General features: G+C 50.7%; 6 protein-coding genes across 6 annotated transcripts; 3 read left to right on the top strand and 3 right to left on the bottom strand.

The window, feature by feature from the left end:
• Positions 1-41: 41 nt before the first annotated feature.
• MGYG_08784 (DNA-(apurinic or apyrimidinic site) lyase 1) lies at positions 42-1,900 on the top strand (the record flags this gene model as incomplete). Its single annotated transcript, XM_003169193.1, has 5 exons — positions 42-501; positions 578-614; positions 690-809; positions 867-1,001; positions 1,090-1,900. The coding sequence occupies 5 exons, from the start codon at positions 42-44 to the stop codon at positions 1,898-1,900; spliced, it is 1,563 nt and encodes a 520-aa protein (XP_003169241.1).
• A 207-nt stretch (positions 1,901-2,107) lies between these two features.
• MGYG_08783 (ankyrin and HET domain-containing protein) lies at positions 2,108-4,651 on the bottom strand (the record flags this gene model as incomplete). The annotated part of the gene is made up of 1 exon (XM_003169192.1): positions 2,108-4,651. One exon carries the CDS (start codon positions 4,649-4,651, stop codon positions 2,108-2,110), a length of 2,544 nt encoding a protein of 847 aa, XP_003169240.1.
• A 485-nt stretch (positions 4,652-5,136) lies between these two features.
• On the bottom strand, positions 5,137-6,786 carry MGYG_08782 (proline-specific permease; the record flags this gene model as incomplete). Its single annotated transcript, XM_003169191.1, has 1 exon — positions 5,137-6,786. One exon carries the CDS (start codon positions 6,784-6,786, stop codon positions 5,137-5,139), a length of 1,650 nt encoding a protein of 549 aa, XP_003169239.1.
• Positions 6,787-10,429: 3,643 nt separating this feature from the next.
• On the bottom strand, positions 10,430-12,343 carry MGYG_08781 (hypothetical protein; the record flags this gene model as incomplete). Its single annotated transcript, XM_003169190.1, has 1 exon — positions 10,430-12,343. One exon carries the CDS (start codon positions 12,341-12,343, stop codon positions 10,430-10,432), a length of 1,914 nt encoding a protein of 637 aa, XP_003169238.1.
• A 365-nt stretch (positions 12,344-12,708) lies between these two features.
• Positions 12,709-13,704, top strand: MGYG_08780 (hypothetical protein; the record flags this gene model as incomplete). The annotated part of the gene is made up of 3 exons (XM_003169189.1): positions 12,709-13,001; positions 13,190-13,364; positions 13,519-13,704. The coding sequence occupies 3 exons, from the start codon at positions 12,709-12,711 to the stop codon at positions 13,702-13,704; spliced, it is 654 nt and encodes a 217-aa protein (XP_003169237.1).
• A 2,088-nt stretch (positions 13,705-15,792) lies between these two features.
• Positions 15,793-16,125, top strand: MGYG_08779 (hypothetical protein; the record flags this gene model as incomplete). Its single annotated transcript, XM_003169188.1, has 2 exons — positions 15,793-15,898; positions 16,031-16,125. 2 exons carry the CDS (start codon positions 15,793-15,795, stop codon positions 16,123-16,125), a joined length of 201 nt encoding a protein of 66 aa, XP_003169236.1.
• Between the last annotated feature and the right edge of the window lie 347 nt (positions 16,126-16,472).

Here is a 16,472-nt window from a genome sequence, read left to right as displayed (position 1 = left end):
CTGAATATCCAGAAAGTCTGCCTGTTATAGCCCTCTAAACAATGCCAGCCACTCGGTCAACACGCCGGAACCAGGAAACGAAGGCCACCTCCACAGCAGTAGATGGTGCTCCGGAGACAGCTATTTTAGAAAGAAAACGAGGGCTGAGTGTAACGGGGGCTTCCCTGGCAAAGAGATCAAAGAAGTCGGGCTACAGTGGCGCCTCAGAACCACCCAATTCTGAGCCGAAGCTGAAGAAGAATTCACAGGACAACGATACCCCAGAGACTGACAATTTGTCTGAGAAATTACTGGAAACCGAAAGGACCGAACATCCAACAAAGGTCAAACCTGAAGACCAGAAAGAAGAGGAAGTGGAAGTAGGAAAATCCAGGCGAGCGAAAGGTACAACTCCAGGGAAACGGAAGATCAAAGAAGAGTCGTCAGCAGAGATGAACCCCCTAGCTTCCCGTGCTTCCGGACTTCGAATGTTTGTGGGAGCCCATGTGAGTGCGGCAAAAGGTGTGTGCTATACTCTTGGGACAGGAGTTATGCGTCAGATGTTATTGTTTCTTAGGCTAAGATGTATATATTATAGGCGTTCAGAATTCTATTCCAAACAGCATTCATATTGGGTAAACATGCCACTTCTTTTTTCTCGAAATGCCGTACACTAAATCCCCATTAATCGTGGCTAATCGCTTATCTAGGGGTAACGCATTCGCACTGTTTCTAAAGTCTCAGAGAAAATGGGACAATCCTCCTCTCCAAGATGAGAACAGAGACTTGTTCAAGAAAGCATGTGTGGACAACAATTACGACGCTGCAAAGTACGATACTCTCATATTCGTCATGTAACCCAACCCCCGGCTAATGAGCCTGTTTAGACACATCCTTCCACACGGCTCGTACCTTGTGAATCTAGCGCAAGAAGACCCAGCCAAGGCAACAGTAGCGTATAATTCCTTCTTGGACGACTTACGCCGTTGCGAGGCGCTTGGTATAAAGCTATATAACTTCCAGTAAGTCATTTAATCTTGGCCGCTTCAATGCTGGTGATTGGCCGCCTTTGATAAAGTGGTAGTATAAAAGCCCCTAATCTCACCCTAGTCCAGGGGCAACAAATAAGACGTCTCTTGAGTCGTCTCTCTCCCGCCTTGCTAAAGCCCTAATATCTGCTCTTGATGCAACAAAGACCGTTATTCCAGTGCTCGAGACAATGTGTGGCCATGGAACTACAATTGGTGGCCCACTGTCTCACTTCCGCGACCTCTTCGCGCTAATCCCAGAGTCATACCACTCTCGACTTGGTGTCTGTGTTGATACATGTCACAGCTTTGCGGCTGGGTATGACCTACGCTCTCCGGCTGGCTGGGATAAATTCATGACGGAGTTCGATGAAACCATTGGCCTTAAGTTCCTACGAGCGTGGCATTTAAATGATTCGAAAACGCCTCTGGGTAGCAATCGAGACCTCCATGCTAACATCGGTACTGGGTTCCTGGGGCTGAGAGCGTTCCACAATTTGATGAACGATAAGAGGGTAGAAGGGATGCCGATGGTGTTGGAGACTCCAATTGATAGGCCCATTGAAGGTGCAGGGGCAGGAGCTAAAGGTAAGAAAACAACTGAAGATAAATCAGTCTGGGCCAAAGAAATAAAGCTTCTCGAGAGTCTTATTGGCATGGATGCCGAGAGTAAGGAGTTTTTTGACCTAGAAGCCAAGCTTGCAGATGAAGGAAAAGAAGAGCGAGCCAAACATCAAGCCATGTTTGATAAGAAGGCAAAGGAGAAAGCCGGCAAAAGTAAAGACATACGGTCTATGTTTGGTAAAGGAAAGCCTCAGAAGAAGGGCTCAAGGAAGAATGATGATAGCAGTGAAGATGAAACTGATGGGGAATGCGGCAGCAGTCATGAATGATGTATGGAGCCTCAGGTAGGGGCAACATTTAGTCAGTATCAACCTACCAGACGCCTTCCATGGAGCCCAGCGAAACGTGGATACTGCCAGAAGCCATACACTCGGCAATACAGGGATAAACGGGTGGCAGCTGAATGGTCCTCCAATAATATGTATATTAGAAATATTAACCCTCCATGGTAGTTAGCGTATTATCTTTTGTGATTTCTATATCAACGAGATCCGTTTCATTTCATCTTCCTTCCCTGCAGCTGCTTCACCATCCATTACGCCGTGTATATATGACTCCCCGATGAATTTGTACCTAGAACATCCACCGTCAGCTTCTTCTACTATTTTTCTCAGCACAAAGGCCGCCCCTGCGCTAGGGAAAACCCATATCTCATCATCCGCTTGCATTCCGGCCGGTCCCAGGCCAAGGTACCGATTCTTGGTCGCAAAGAGCCTCCTTCTGCCCACCGTACTCTGCAAGGTCCGTACCAATGTCCCCCCCTGGCGAAGCAATTCTAAAAGCCCAACAGATGGATCCTCGTTTTTAGCCGCCAGCTTCTGCTCCAAGTCAAGGAGTATATTGATAGGTGGGATGCAACAGCTTTCCTCGGGCTCCGTCAGTGTAAGCACATGAGCTTTCAAGAGGGTATATACTAGCATCTGGGTAGCCTGGGAACTGAAGTTTCTAGAGGGTTCACTAAATTCGCATTCTAGATCCGCCTTCGATAACCCAGCCAACGGTGGGTCAGAGAACATGTCGAGAACTCGTCCAATACCATGTACGAGGTTAGGGGCAAAATTCAGCTCGGGATTTGCACCAGCTTTGCTTTCCTCGACCCATGCTTCCCTAATTAGCATCGTGCTTATCATCTCGCTGAATTCTAAGCTGAACGACTGGGGGGCTGGTTGCCGCCCGTCAGGCCCCTTGTTAGCGCAGAGGGTTCTCCAGAGGACTTCTGATCGCTGGTGGCCGGTCTTGTGGTATGATGATGGTATAAGAAGTGTTATTTCCAGCCATGATGGGTCAAAGAAGCGCTTCAAGTCCCCGGGGCCCGAGGTTGTGGTCCCAATAGCCAAAACAGTATCTATATGAAGCCCGTGGATGGTCAAGGTTCCCCAATGGCCTGATTCTTCTATTAGGGGACTGGGAACTGGCAAGCTACCCGCTGCATTTGAATGAGCAGTCATCATATTCGTCCATGTCACGCTGTAGTCTGGCGTCCATGATGGAAGAGATTCAATCTTACGCCAGGAGTGATCAAGCACTGCAGAGAGGATTCGAAGCTCACCAGCATCGAGCATAATTTGCTTCGTGGCCTCTGCATATACCTGCTCAACGGGTTTCGTATAGTCTGCCCGCCATAGAAGCTTTTCTACATCTCCGGACTGCCCATCTACCTGAGCCTTTTTGTTCAGCAAACCGTATACCCCATAGATCTTGTCCCTCGGGTCCGTTGCAAGGAAATGCCATGTATCAAAGACTAGATTCTCCAATGAGACCACTCTCGGTTTATCTGCGGGAGGGTTTGAACCAAACCTATCCTGCCACTGAAGCAGCTGGACAAGGGGCTGCTCGATGCCGCGGCCCCCTTCACCAAGAGGGACGTACTTTGCAGACACTTCAGTACCCATCTTTAGTTGACGGTAGTGCAGCATCTCTGCGGTGATACAGAACAGTCTCCAGGGGATCTCGACTCCGCCGCAGTATGCCACCACAATGCCGGACAGGATGATTTCCTGCACTATCCAGAGACGCCTGAAGTACTGTCTCTGGAACAAAGCTGCCAGGGCGTCCCATTCTCCTTCAGAGACGTACGGTATGCCTTCATTCTTATGAAGTTCCTGGCTGTTCTGAGTATACGGTAAAATGGTACTTTCAATAAACTGGTTGCCGGCCCTGGCAAACCTGGGTATCAAATGGGCCGCTCGCTTCGTGTATCCGTCCTCTCTTCCCAGCCATAGAAGTGTAAAGGCGGCCTGATGGTATATCCTATGCATGAGGTCTACCTGTGAAGAGCGTTCTTCCGGGTCTGTCTGGTTGATACAGACCTGGTCAACCCACAGCCAGACCTCCGGTCCACCGCCCTGCCCTTCCTCAGGCTGCTGGCAGCCATCCGGGGCGCTCTCAGCAGTCAAATAGCCAAGGATCTCCTCATCAGCGATCTCTCGCGCGTAATCCAGCGCCGTCCTGCGTTCATAATCCTGAACATCAAGTTTCGCTCCGGCCTCAACCAGCAGCCTCACCACCTCACCCCTGCGCAGCCGCACCGCCCAGACCAACGCAGTCATCCCTTCACGGTCCCTTGTATTGAGGTCAGCACCCGATGCAATCAGGGACCTAACCCTCCTAGCGTCTCCATTGATCGAGTGCGTATGCAGCCTCGTCCAGCCCTTGCTATCGTTGCGGCGGTTGATAAACGTCTTCCACGCATCTTCCGGCACGTCTCGCAGGGCATCGTACAGGTTGCGGCTGACCAGCAGTCTCTTCCCGTCACACTTGACTGGCACACCCGCACTGGGGAACAGGTACTCTGCATCCAGGGCATTGTAATGCTGCGTGAACCGGTGGCCGTCGCGGGCTCTCGCATGCGGGTTTCCCCACGTATACGATAAGGCATGGAAGGACGGCGCATCGTCCAGGTCGACCGTCCGTAGCGTGCATTCCAGCTGGTTGAACTTATCGCGGGAGCTGATGCGAAGCAGACGGATGGAAGTGCGTGTTGGCAGCGGCTGGTACTGATACTGCTCCGTCCGGAGCATTTTATATATGAGATATACAGCTGTGTGTGGTCTGTATATTCAATATCAGACGTTGCTGGTCAGAGGTTCTGCGTTTGTTTGCTTTTTCACATAGCTAGCTAGTTAACGAGTTGTTTATGTTTATATACGAAGCCTCTGCAAGGTATGTAAACGACCTAAGGCTACATATAGCAGCATACTTTTACAAAGGGTTGTTATATATGGAGTATGTATTTCTATAGAGTGACGTCGTAGACAAACTGTAGATTATATGTGGTCATGTTCATTGATTATTTCGTCTAAAGATCGTAAGTCTCTATACTGCTCTCTCGTCCTGCACCCCGGCAAGCGAGCAAAACAACAGCGATAAAGTACAGTAGGGTAGCCTCCATCTCTCGATACTCAAAAAGAACAAGAGAGCCGGTGGCTCGCCGTGACCTGTAGAAGAGGTAAGGTGTACAGCAAGAAAAATGAAATAAAGACATTATTCCCAAATGCGCCGTGGTTTACTCGTATATGTAGCTGATATATTTCATGACTCCCGTGCGCTTGCGAACTGGGCGCTCGGCAGCGATGATCTCGTCCAAACCGGTAACCATGTCGATGTCCTCAGGCCGCCAGCACCAGGGGTCCTCCCTGGTGTACCAGCGGTGGCCAAAGTAGACGATCAAGAAAGCCGGGATGCCGATGTAGGCAGTCAGGAAGTCGGAAGCATTGAACTTCTGGGGGAAGAGTTTGTCGAACCCGTTGATGAGGATCAAGATGATGAAGAAGACGATACCGATACGAGCTCCCCAGGGTTGGAATCTTGACTTGTACGTGAGCTCGATGCCCTGGACTTTAACGGCCTTGGTGAAGCGGAAGTGGATAATACAGCAGCACGTCCAACTGATAAACGCGGACGTGTTGGTGAAACTGACGAACCAGTTGAAGACACGGGAGCTGCCGCTGCCGACAGCCAGGTAGGCGAGCGGGAGGAAGAGAGCACTAGCAGCCAGGGCCATATAAGGCAGACCGTAGCGGTTACAGGCCCTGAAGATGTGTGGCGCGTCGCCGGCCACGGCAAGTGAGTAGAGAGCTCGGGATGACATGTAGAGGTACGAATTACCCGAACTCCAGGCAGAGGTAAGGATGACGGCGTTCACGATACTAGGGAGAACAGCAATGCCGGCGTTCTTGATGCCGAAAACGAAGGGGGACGAGCCAGCACCAGCGCCACCGTTGGTCAGGGACGCTTCGCTTGAGGGACAGGTGACACTGATGGCCAGTGACCCGAGAATGTAGAAGAATGCTAGACGGTAGAAGAAGCGGCGAGAGGCTCGTGGGATGTTGTGTCGAGGCGACTCCATCTCACCGGCTGTCTGGATGATGAGCTCAGGGGCGAAGAGGAACGCGAAGGCACTGAGGACGACGCATTTGAGGAATGCCACAAATCGGCCAGCGTCACCGGTGACAATGTACTCGTTCGCCGGCCGCGGGTGTGTCCAGTAGTGGAATCCGAGTCGCTGGCGTGACGGGCCTCCGCCCCAGAAGAGGATAAAGGCGAGGATGATGAGGCCAAACATCATGATGACCTTGAGACTGGCAAACCAGAACTCACTCTCTCCATACCAGCGTACCGGTAGCAAGTTCAGCGCAATGATGACGACAAGGAAGATAGAGATCCAGACAGCAATATTGATGGAGTCGTCCCAGTAGCCCACGATCAGCGAAGCAGCAACAATCTCGTTCGGCACCAGAATGCCGAGAGAGTACCAGTATAGATATCCGAGCGAGAAGCCCAAGCTGCGCGAAACGTAACGGAAGCCGTAGTAACTCATCGTGCCGCCGTGGACGGGCAAATAGGTACCGACCTCTGCAATAGCCGTAACAACAAGGTAGACGAGGATCCCGATGAGCAGGTAAGCTCCGACTAGGAACGCAGGGCCGCCCGTAGACAGCGCCTGACCCGAGCCAACGAAGAGACCAGTTCCAATGGTGCCTCCCAGGGCCATCATCTGGACATGTCGCGACTTCAGGCCTCGCTGTGTCTGGTTGTACCGGGTGTCGTGCAGGCTGGCCTCGACCATCGCCCGCATGTCGTTTCGTTTCTCATCGCCGTAGACTGGGGGAGCCGGCGCATAGTCCCTGGCCTCGACATCCTCCTGTTGGCCCATGATGAAAAAAAGACGAAGCCCTTTTTTCTTTCCCTCAGTCCGTGGTCACTCTGCCAGTCAGTCGCACAGTGGCCAACTCCAATCCGTTCGGGATATATGTCAGCTGTGTGTGTGCCGGCCGGTATCAATTTATCAGGCCGGGCAGAGTCCCTCTTATATATATACAGCTTTGGCTGGGATATATAAGAAGCTATTGACGGGGAGTGGCAGGGTGCAAGGAAGGCAGGATGCACAGCTGCTAATATATATACCACGCTCTCCATCCATGTAACCGACGAGTAGCAGCGTTGCTTGGAGAAAACTGGAGACCAGAAACTCTCTCCGCCCGTAAAGTTGCTCGACCGTGCCGTCAACGAATCAGCAGGCCTATGGCTTCTCTTTGCTTCTTCCCGAGAGGCGTTTCTTTGCCTGTACGAATTTGTCCCAGGGAGACAAAGCGAGAAAGCAACCAGCCACAGCCCGCGAGACATTGAGAAATTGCGACTGGTACAAGGACAGCCGTCATGCCCTCGCCCAAGCTGTCAGCGATGTACCCGTACCTCCATCAAGAACGCTTGCATCTTGTTCCTCCAGGTGGATACGAGGCTGCATGAAAGCGAGCGAATAGCAGCCAGTCTGGGGCGGACTTATTACCTCATCGTGTCAAAGAGGCAGAGGCAGAAGGCGGCTGCAGGCGTCTTGGTTGAACTCTGAGGCGGCGGACCTTGGTTCGCACCTGGCTTCGTGTTTTTTCCTCTGGTTCCTTCTGGTACCAAGACGCGCCTCCTTTGAGACGGCCCTTCGATGGCGTTCTTCAAGCCATTTCAAGCTTTGCTCGGGCGCAGAAGAAGCATCTTCCTTCAATCAATGGGGAAGGCTGACGGCATCGACATCCTTTCAAGCTTTTCTTTCCCTTTCCTTAATGCCCCCAAAGTTGCTGGCTGTTACTCGGCCTCATCCACTTACTAACGAGTTAAGGCGTATCGTGTCGTGTGCCTTTATTTCTTTTCCTTACGGAGTATTCCGTACTGGAGCAAAGGAATGGAACGTAACTCAATCTTGGTTCCGCCAACCCAAGTCGCACTACCATGAATTCAAGAACGTTGAGACCCGCAGTGAAAAATTCGGAGTCCAACTGATAGGGATTTCTTGCGACTTGGTAAGTAAGGGCTATCCATTTTTGCCGCGATAGAAGCTGCCCAGCCATGCCGAATTAATACCCCAAGGGGTCATCGTAGTAAGGGTTTGCAGACATTAAGTTCTCCACAGCGAGGGACGACGTCACTGGTCAGGGATTTGGCACATTTAACTATATCGTGCTGCTTGGGAGTATCATTCATCCCCAGCCTCCGCGAATATTTCTCGACCTTGAGCTGCCGCAAAATTGAGGCCGCAATGAAATGCCTCGTTAAGTCCACGTTACCAGCCATAGAGTTATTGATCATGAGTTAGTTAACAAGTTGGTTCATCATTCACAAATGCTCAGCCAGAGACACGCACACATACTTTTCGATATGCCGAACCCGTATTCCCGTTCAGTTAATCTCCGGCAAATCGAACCCTTGTTCGCCTTTTTTGACAGGATGCATAGAAACGGATTGTGTTGAAGGCTGTGAAGGGCACACCGCATGAAAGCTAGCGAGGCATGCCGGGCTGGTTGTCAATCCTCAGGTGATGCAATGCACACACCCTCTCCAACCCTGGCTGCTAGTGGCTGTGCCCGCTTACTACTGGTTGGCTCCCAGCATGCATTTTCCTATGTAGGATCAGGACATGACGTCCAGGGTGTACTTACTGATACACAACAGAGATTTTCATCAAGATGTACGATTTGAGCGACGCCAAATTGACTTACATTGTACAGAGTGATCCGTAGCGTCCAGCGGGATTATACTGCCGAGTTATTATCGTTTGTTGTATCGTAAGCTTTTGGAGGCACGCCTGCCTGTGTCATAGCTATTGCCTTTCGACCTTCGATGGTCAGATAGTTGAGGTAGGCTCACGCCATATTCAGCTGGTTAACAACGATAAGCCGATCTCTTATGGCCTACTCCATACATCAGCATATCTAAGCATCAAGCGCAACAACCGTCGACGAATGGCCTTCAATACCTCAGCGCATGAGGCAGTACCCCTGCCATTATAACCGTTAAAAGAATGGGTTACTTGATTGACCGGCCCGGAAGATCAACGACGGCTTCCGCTGCAAGGTCGGCACTCCAAACAAACAATGCTTTGAGCAACCCAACTTCTTCTCGCTTATGGAAAAGTCAACGAATATACGTATTTAGTCAAAAGGCCATGTTCAAAAAAGTAGTGTATTTAATTCCAATCTCTTCTAGTGGGAGAAAGAATGTAACTCAAATCAAAACATAGCAAAAAGCCCATTTGTTAACGACTAAACAAGGCAGAAAAGGATCGAAAGGAAGGGGGAAAAAACAAATCCATGTGCAACCAGAGGAAGATCAAGATGGGCAGAAAATAGAAGAAAAAGACAAATCATATCAAGAACAGAAATGGTTTATCATTGTCTCGCATCGTTCATCGTGTCAGGTCATCAGGTAAAAAAGGTAACGTGTAAGCAAGGCAGATCAAGAAGCAAGGCAGTTTTAAAAAGGCCAACACTGTATTCCATACTTGTCCCAAGAATAGAGGAATGAGAAGAGGGTAAACAGGAAGTACGAAGGTAGAAGGAGAATTGATCAGAGATCATGGGCCATCGGGTGGCCAATTCATTTCACAGGTCATCCAGGCTAGCAAGCAATGTCATGGGGTCAAAGAGATGAAATAAAGCAAGGTGCCGTTTTGTGTAGAAGAAAAATAAGCAAGGGTGATCTTTTTTTAGAGCGTTTCCAAGGGGTTTTCAAATGTTTTTAGTTGTTTTCGTTTTCTTTGATTGGAGTGGAAATTTCAGATGAGCTCAAAGAGGACTGAAGAAAATTCAGGAACGGAAAAAGAAATAAAAAGAGAAAAATGATCAAGAGAATGTAAGGCAGGTAAGTTAGTGATGGTCCAGCCAACGGATCAAAACGTCAGTCTTATCTTTCCTATATCATAGTGGATATAAGGTATATAGCAAGATTAAAGCTTGACTGATCATGGGCCGAGGCAGGGCCAGCAGCAACAAAAGATAAAGAAAAAATAGACGTAGTGTCGTCTCATCGGCGGTAAAATTTCGAAGTGTTAAATATCAAGGAAAATAGTGAGTGGACTGTTTTGTTTGCAAATTAACTCCAGATAGTTCGATAATTCATTTGTGTGTATTCGTCTGCTCGTGGTTCATAGTCATCGTCGCCGCCGTTGCGTTGATTCGTTTTTCTCATCATCTCCTGCAAAACGCGAGAAGGGCATAGGTAAAGAGGCAAACAAAAGCCCCGTTCCGTGCTCGACAGTATCGATACCGAAATCAGTACGCTTGAATGGTATCCATTTCTTCTTTTGTGTATTAAGTCGAGCGCGGATGGAAACTTGTTTGCTGTTGGAAGCAAGAATATGATCATGCAACGCATTATAATACGGATAAGACACCAGAAATGCTCCAAACGGCTAGCATGCAGTATCGTCGTTTCACATCATCATTCGTCGTCTTTTTTTCGATAAGCAATAAATAAAATGAGGGTTGAATTGAAGGACATTATGGCGTGAATGGGAGGGTGTGAGGAAGCTATGCCTTTGGTGAGTGCAGCGCCGTGGCTGGAGCTGGTGCTCGTTCTGTATCAGACGCATCTAGATCCGGTGCTGAGGAGAGAGTGGAGAAGAACGGCTGTCCCTGGACGTGTATTGGCGGGTGCATGAGAAAAGTGTCAGAGCGAGAGGGTGCATGGCGAGGACGATTGTACTGTCGTGGGTGCGGCTGCGGCCGTTTGCTTGCAGGCAGGTCAAGATTGAAGGGAGAACCCAAGCGCTTGATCCGTTCTCCCTCAATTTCAGGGCTGTGAGTCTGGCCATGGGAGGTTAGACCGTCGGTTTCGGTAGAGCCTGACCCTGAAGGAGGAGTGAAGAGCTGGATCAGTCTGTGCCGCGAGTTGATGTTGAGCATATTACTATTGTGAGAACTGCTACTGCTGCTAGTAGTGAGGCCCCTGTTGCGCGTACGTATGCGGACACGGGCTGGAGTTTGATCTTTGGTATCGGCTGGGACTGTTACCTCTGGCAGACGCTGGTTGTTATTGGTGGGAGTGAAGAGATCAGGCGCAATGCCAGAGCGTAGGCGTGAGCCGGTGACATGAACTGTATCATGAGTCTCAACGGTAGGTTTGACTGGGGTTGTGTCCGCTTGCGAGACTCGACGCGTATTTGAAGGTCCCCAAGTATGATACATGAAGGGAGAGCCGAGACGGGGGATGTCATCGTCATTACCGGTAGTCGCCACAGAGCTAACCGTGTTGGAGATGATGTTGGGAGTTGAAGCAGCTTCTGGAGGGTCGCTGGGCATGGTTCCGGAGACAAGAGAAATACCGAGGTCTCTGGTGAAAGGCGCAGAAACAGGTGTAACAGCGGTGGTGGTGTAGCTGGTGAGCAGGTCCGGAGGAGGGGACGGGCTTCGAGACTCCAACAGACGTTGATAGTGCGGAGCAATGGAGTATTTCCTTTTGCACAACTCCTTTAGTCTCCGTCTGGTAACAGCATCAGAGCGAGGCCACTGTGGTGTGTTTTTGCTCGCGGAATTGGCCGTTTCGGATGACTGAGAAGACTGAGACTCAGAAGGCTGGGATTCGGATTGGGACTGAGACTGAGACTGAGACTGAGGCTGCTGCTGCTGCTTTGCTTTCACCCAGGCTCTGCGTGCTTCCCTTGCGACCCGGTGGGAGACTCCAAGTGGTGGCAAGCTACCAGGCAACATCTTAAACGGGGTGATGGTTGGATCCTGGAGGTGAATCTGGTAGGTGTTCCAGAGATGCTGGTCCATCTCTGAGGTCCAGCGCTGGTTTTGGCTGAGGTTAGCTGGAATGACTGGTGTGTTCTTGACGGACTTTGACGGGGTGTCGAGGTTGTTCTTGTTATCTGGTAGGCTGACCGCGAGGAAAGGGTCGTCTATCTCAGTCTCAGGGCTAGTGCAACTACCGCCAAAGGATATGAATGAATCGAACGAGTCAAAGGACGCGGCTGAGGTGGAGGAGAAGGAAGAATCTGAGGCGTGCGAGCAGGCAGACGACGGTCTACTGATAGACGCGCCGACGGGGGTTGTTGTCCCATCTGCGGCGCCATTCTCGAACGATTGAGAGGCCAGGTCACGGATCTGGGCCGGCGGTGTCTTGGGATCAGTCCTCTGTCGTCGTGGCACGTCGAGGTAGCCGCCGCAGCCCTGGAAGATGAAGGCTGGGCCGCTGGTTGATTGCGATTCGCTGGTAGATTCTGGAGGCGAGATACGCGATAGCTCGATGGAAGGGAGCGGCACGTCTGGCGCGGAGAAGGGGATGGGTTTCCGCTCCATGCGCCGTCTCCTGACGCGATGAGAGGTGTGGTGAGGCCGTGGTGGGTGAGAGAGGTCGCGAAGAGGACGATCTGGGGTCCTCGGTTCGGACTCGGTTGGGGAAAAGAAGGTAAAGTCCTTCGGAAGGGTGTGTGCGCCAGTCATTGTAAGTGAATTGCAGGCTGATATCGGGGTTCAGTCAAGGTGAAATTATCATTGTCACCTGGCGCTCGATGGAAGAAGGGCGCGAAGACAGTCACGGATGCGTGAAAGAGCGAAGGAGAGAGCGCTGTACTGTCGTCTGTCAGGATCGGGTGCTTGAATCTCGAAACGGACTGGAGGTCGATTGGGACAGGTCAGATTCTGGCGCGTGTAGACGTGAGGAGGGCGACCTTACCAGGCACGATACGGCACGACAGAGTCTATAGATGCCGCAGACGAGCTTGACAACACCTGTAGAAGTCTCGACAGCGTCGACAACTAAGATATGGACAGTTTTTTTGAGGCCGGTGTTGCGGTGTATCTCGTCGATGGGGACCGGGCGAGTGGGCGGCCGTCCCCCTGGCCTCTGCAAGACACGATCAGACGAAACGAGAGGCGGTAACGTCGCGTATCTGCGTATCTCTGCTATCTCTGCTATCTGGACGGCGTGTCTACCGCGCAGAGACTTGCTCGGACGGTATCTTGAGGTCACTGTCTCGCTCCTGGCGCGAGTCCTTGTCGAGGCCGTAGACTTAGCGGACGGAGCAGAGGAAGAACCGCAGAAGAGCCGGAGAAAAAAAGTCGGATGCAAGTCAGGTGAGGCCGTCATGCAACCGCGCGGGTAAAGCAAAAAAGGGGATACGAATATCACCAAGACAGGAGCTTCTTGCAGCCCGTAAAGTGAAGCTGGCGATGCGTAGGAAAAGGTGACGATGTTCGAAGAGTTGGAGTTGAGGTTGGAAGAAGACGAAGTCGTCGAGGTGCCTTAAAACGGCAATTTTGACGACACGACTCGGACGGCCTCGACAGCCCGAGTGTTTACAAACAAATATCCCTAGATTCTCACCACCCAGCAGAAGCAGGACGGCGGCGGACAAGAGACGCTGCTGAGAGACGCTCGTCGAGCCCGTTTACGGCCAGCAGACGCTCGCAAACCTGGCGATGGCAAGCAGTTTCAGGCTTTCGTCCCGCGAAACGTCGTACCGTGCGCAGCGCAGCGGGAGCAGCAGAGACACGCCAGCAAGGAAGCGCAGGACGAGAAACACGAAGAGCCGAATCCCCTTCTGCTTCTGCTTCTCCTCCTCAGGGCCATGTCTACGGAGTACAGTCGTAATTAATAGCTACAGGCATTTCTATAGGCTTCCACGTCGGCCATCCCAGCGATCCCGTCAAGCAACTCGAGGCCATTGGGCCGCCGAGGCCGCCAGGTCGAACTCGCTGGCTGCACCAAGATACTAGATGCCTGCAACGACATGCAGAGACTGCGTCGAGCTGCACATCTCGCTCTGTCCTGCGGTTGGGCCTGGCGAGAAGTGCTGCTCTGATAGGCTGCGTTTCCTCGCCCTGCTCTCTCTCTGCCCAAGGGCAAAGGGCCACGACTTTGCTACTGAGCTGTGCCATGCCTGGTGGGTTTTGCCCGGGTAGCTAGTTATCCCCATAACGATGCCAACGACAAACGATGAGACAACGCAGATGGGGCCTTCTTGTGCCACAGGTACCTGGTGGTTACATGTCCATAACCTGTCTTGGAGATGTACTTTTGCGCTGGATCTAGGTATCGCCACGGCGGGATTATAGAATCCCCATGGAAACGTTCCAACTTACTCCTGCTCCAGCGGCCTCCTGAAACACGCTCGCTCCAAGGATTCACTCGTCCTGCGCCTTCTTCTCTTCTTCTCCTTTTCTATTCCTTTTCTCTTCTATTTCTCTGGTCTTTTTTCCTGCCATGGCTCATCAGAACCCGCGTCACATGACTGCCACTCTCTCTTAGGGCTTAGGGCTCAGCCAGGAGCAAAAGACTGATGACAGCGGCCTGATAGAAGGAGAGTCGAGACGAGAGTGTATAGCTATGTTATACATGCTCCGTACAAGAGATGGCCTGACTCCATTGTTACAATGTCCCTAGAGCCAATGGCTGCTATCTTCATTTCGGCAGCCTTTCCATTAGGAGCATTCCTACCCTGGACCCTTTTGACTTCTTCCCGGCCTATGGGATCCTTCACCTACCGGGCTGTCTAAATTTAGTATGAAGTACCCATAGCCAACGTCTTCTTCTAGATCCATGCCAACGCCATAACTACCAGGCGTAGTTAGGTTAGCGAAACTATGGGAAGACTTCATGGAGGTTGTCAAGGGATAGTGGCTTGGTCCCTTCCCCTCTCTATGATAGCTACCTTATCTTATCGTAATCAGACTGCGACACCAAGCCATGTCTTGGTAGACTAGTCCAACTAACTAGCTATCCGTCCCGAACAACCTAGTTAACTAGCAGTCTATGCTAGTTAGTTCGTTGGCCAAAATGTGGTCAATGGTGCCATGAGAGCCTACAGGATATGAGAGTGGTCAAAACTTACTTTAGATACACCTCTATATAACACCAGCCTCGACCATTATCACCCTACCTACATATACATCTGTATATTTATACCACATACATAAGAGTATAGTCTACAGACTCACCTAGTGCAACTGCATCCGCTGAGTATCTTCCTTTTCCTCATCGTCATCGTCATTGACTCGCCTCCCTTTGCTCCAATTTTCCTGTCTCCTTTCCTATCTTAGTGATGACAGCCTATTAACTAAACAACAATGCCCGGCAAGCCGCCGAATCACAGCCTCCTCCCGCCTACAAGAAGCTCTTCCCCAGCCAACAGCTGCCACTCTTCTCACTCTTCCTATCGTTCCTGCCGTAAAGAAAGCTTCTTGAGTGCTCTTTCTCGTGCTCTAGCCCGTGGTATCTTCTTTCTCCATGTCATGTTGCAAGTGGCACTGAAATACCCTTTATCTATAGTTTAACTGACAGGAAAGAATAATAGTCGTCGAAGCTGTGGAGGAAGGGGCTATCAAAACATCCCCTACTAAGGCAGTCATCATGGTCTTTGTAACCCACCTAAGGCTATAAATACCTCTCTTTCTTGGCCTCTGTTTTCATTTCCTCTTCTCTCCTACACCTCTCCCCATCCCCATCCCCATCCTTCCACCTCCTGCACTTCCTGCACGTCTCCATACCCGTCCTTACATGTAGTTCTCACACCTCCTGTACTCCTTTCCTGCGCACACCCCCATCGCCATCGCCATCCACATCCCCATCCCTACACCTACACCTACACCTTAAACCTGCTGCACCTCCTGTATCCCTACACCTGCACCTGCACTACCCCTACCCATCTCCAAGGAATGAATTTACATGGCTCATTCGCAGGCCGTTAACGTGATCATTTAGGGTCTTGTGGCGATGCATAAGTGTCTATGGGAGTATAAATACCAGTTTCCAAGATTTGTTCGAGAGACTCCCCCACACACACACTTCAGATTCCGAACGCGCTACGACCTCCAGTCACGAACCCAAAGCGCATCCTCGCCAGGAGAGCTGATCTTCTAGTAGACGAGTATACCGCACAGAACCCCAAGGTATGCTCTCCTCCCCCAGCTGTATTCTTGAGAAAGAAGCGCTCTTAACAACGGTGCCCACTACCCTAGGGATAGAACGGGTTCTCGGGATACTAAGTGTGGATCTGGGTAAGTTGACATCCATATCCTGCCGATATTGCAGTTTTCGAGCCACGGCTAATATTTTACAGGCTAAACCATCCGGTCATGCCTTCAACGTTGCGGCTGATCCCACCCGGGGTTGTTAGCTTTGCTGGGCAGCAACCGCGTTTCGTGGCAAGGAGAAAGGCTGCTTTTTCGGCGACCTTTCTCCCATCAGCGACGAGTCCACACTTCTACGCAGTGCTGATGACTAGTAGTTCAATGTTTGAACGAAGCTAAGATGGACTCATCATGTATATCGCTATATCTCTTAGATAATAGATAGTTTATATAGTGACTGGATTAGATAGCGAGTAGCGTCGTTGGCAAATAAAACGGCGGAAGAAGCCTATCTTTCTAGAAATCAACTCCCTGTTTCAAAAACGTCAAGTGGGTGAGCATTAGCCGCAGCCATACATTCCATCGTGTAACTACAGCCTTTTCTAGATAATTCAAAGTCTCAGCTATTGAACTATGCTTTTAAGTGTCAAAGTTACGTTATTGTATGTATCTTGATACGCATAATAAAGCAATCCTATAATTTATAGCAAAATAACACGAA

Source organism: Nannizzia gypsea, genomic scaffold, assembly GCF_000150975.2.
Source record: "Nannizzia gypsea CBS 118893 supercont1.10 genomic scaffold, whole genome shotgun sequence".
NCBI lineage: Eukaryota > Fungi > Ascomycota > Eurotiomycetes > Onygenales > Arthrodermataceae > Nannizzia > Nannizzia gypsea.
This window is presented reverse-complemented; position numbering and strand designations above follow the sequence as displayed.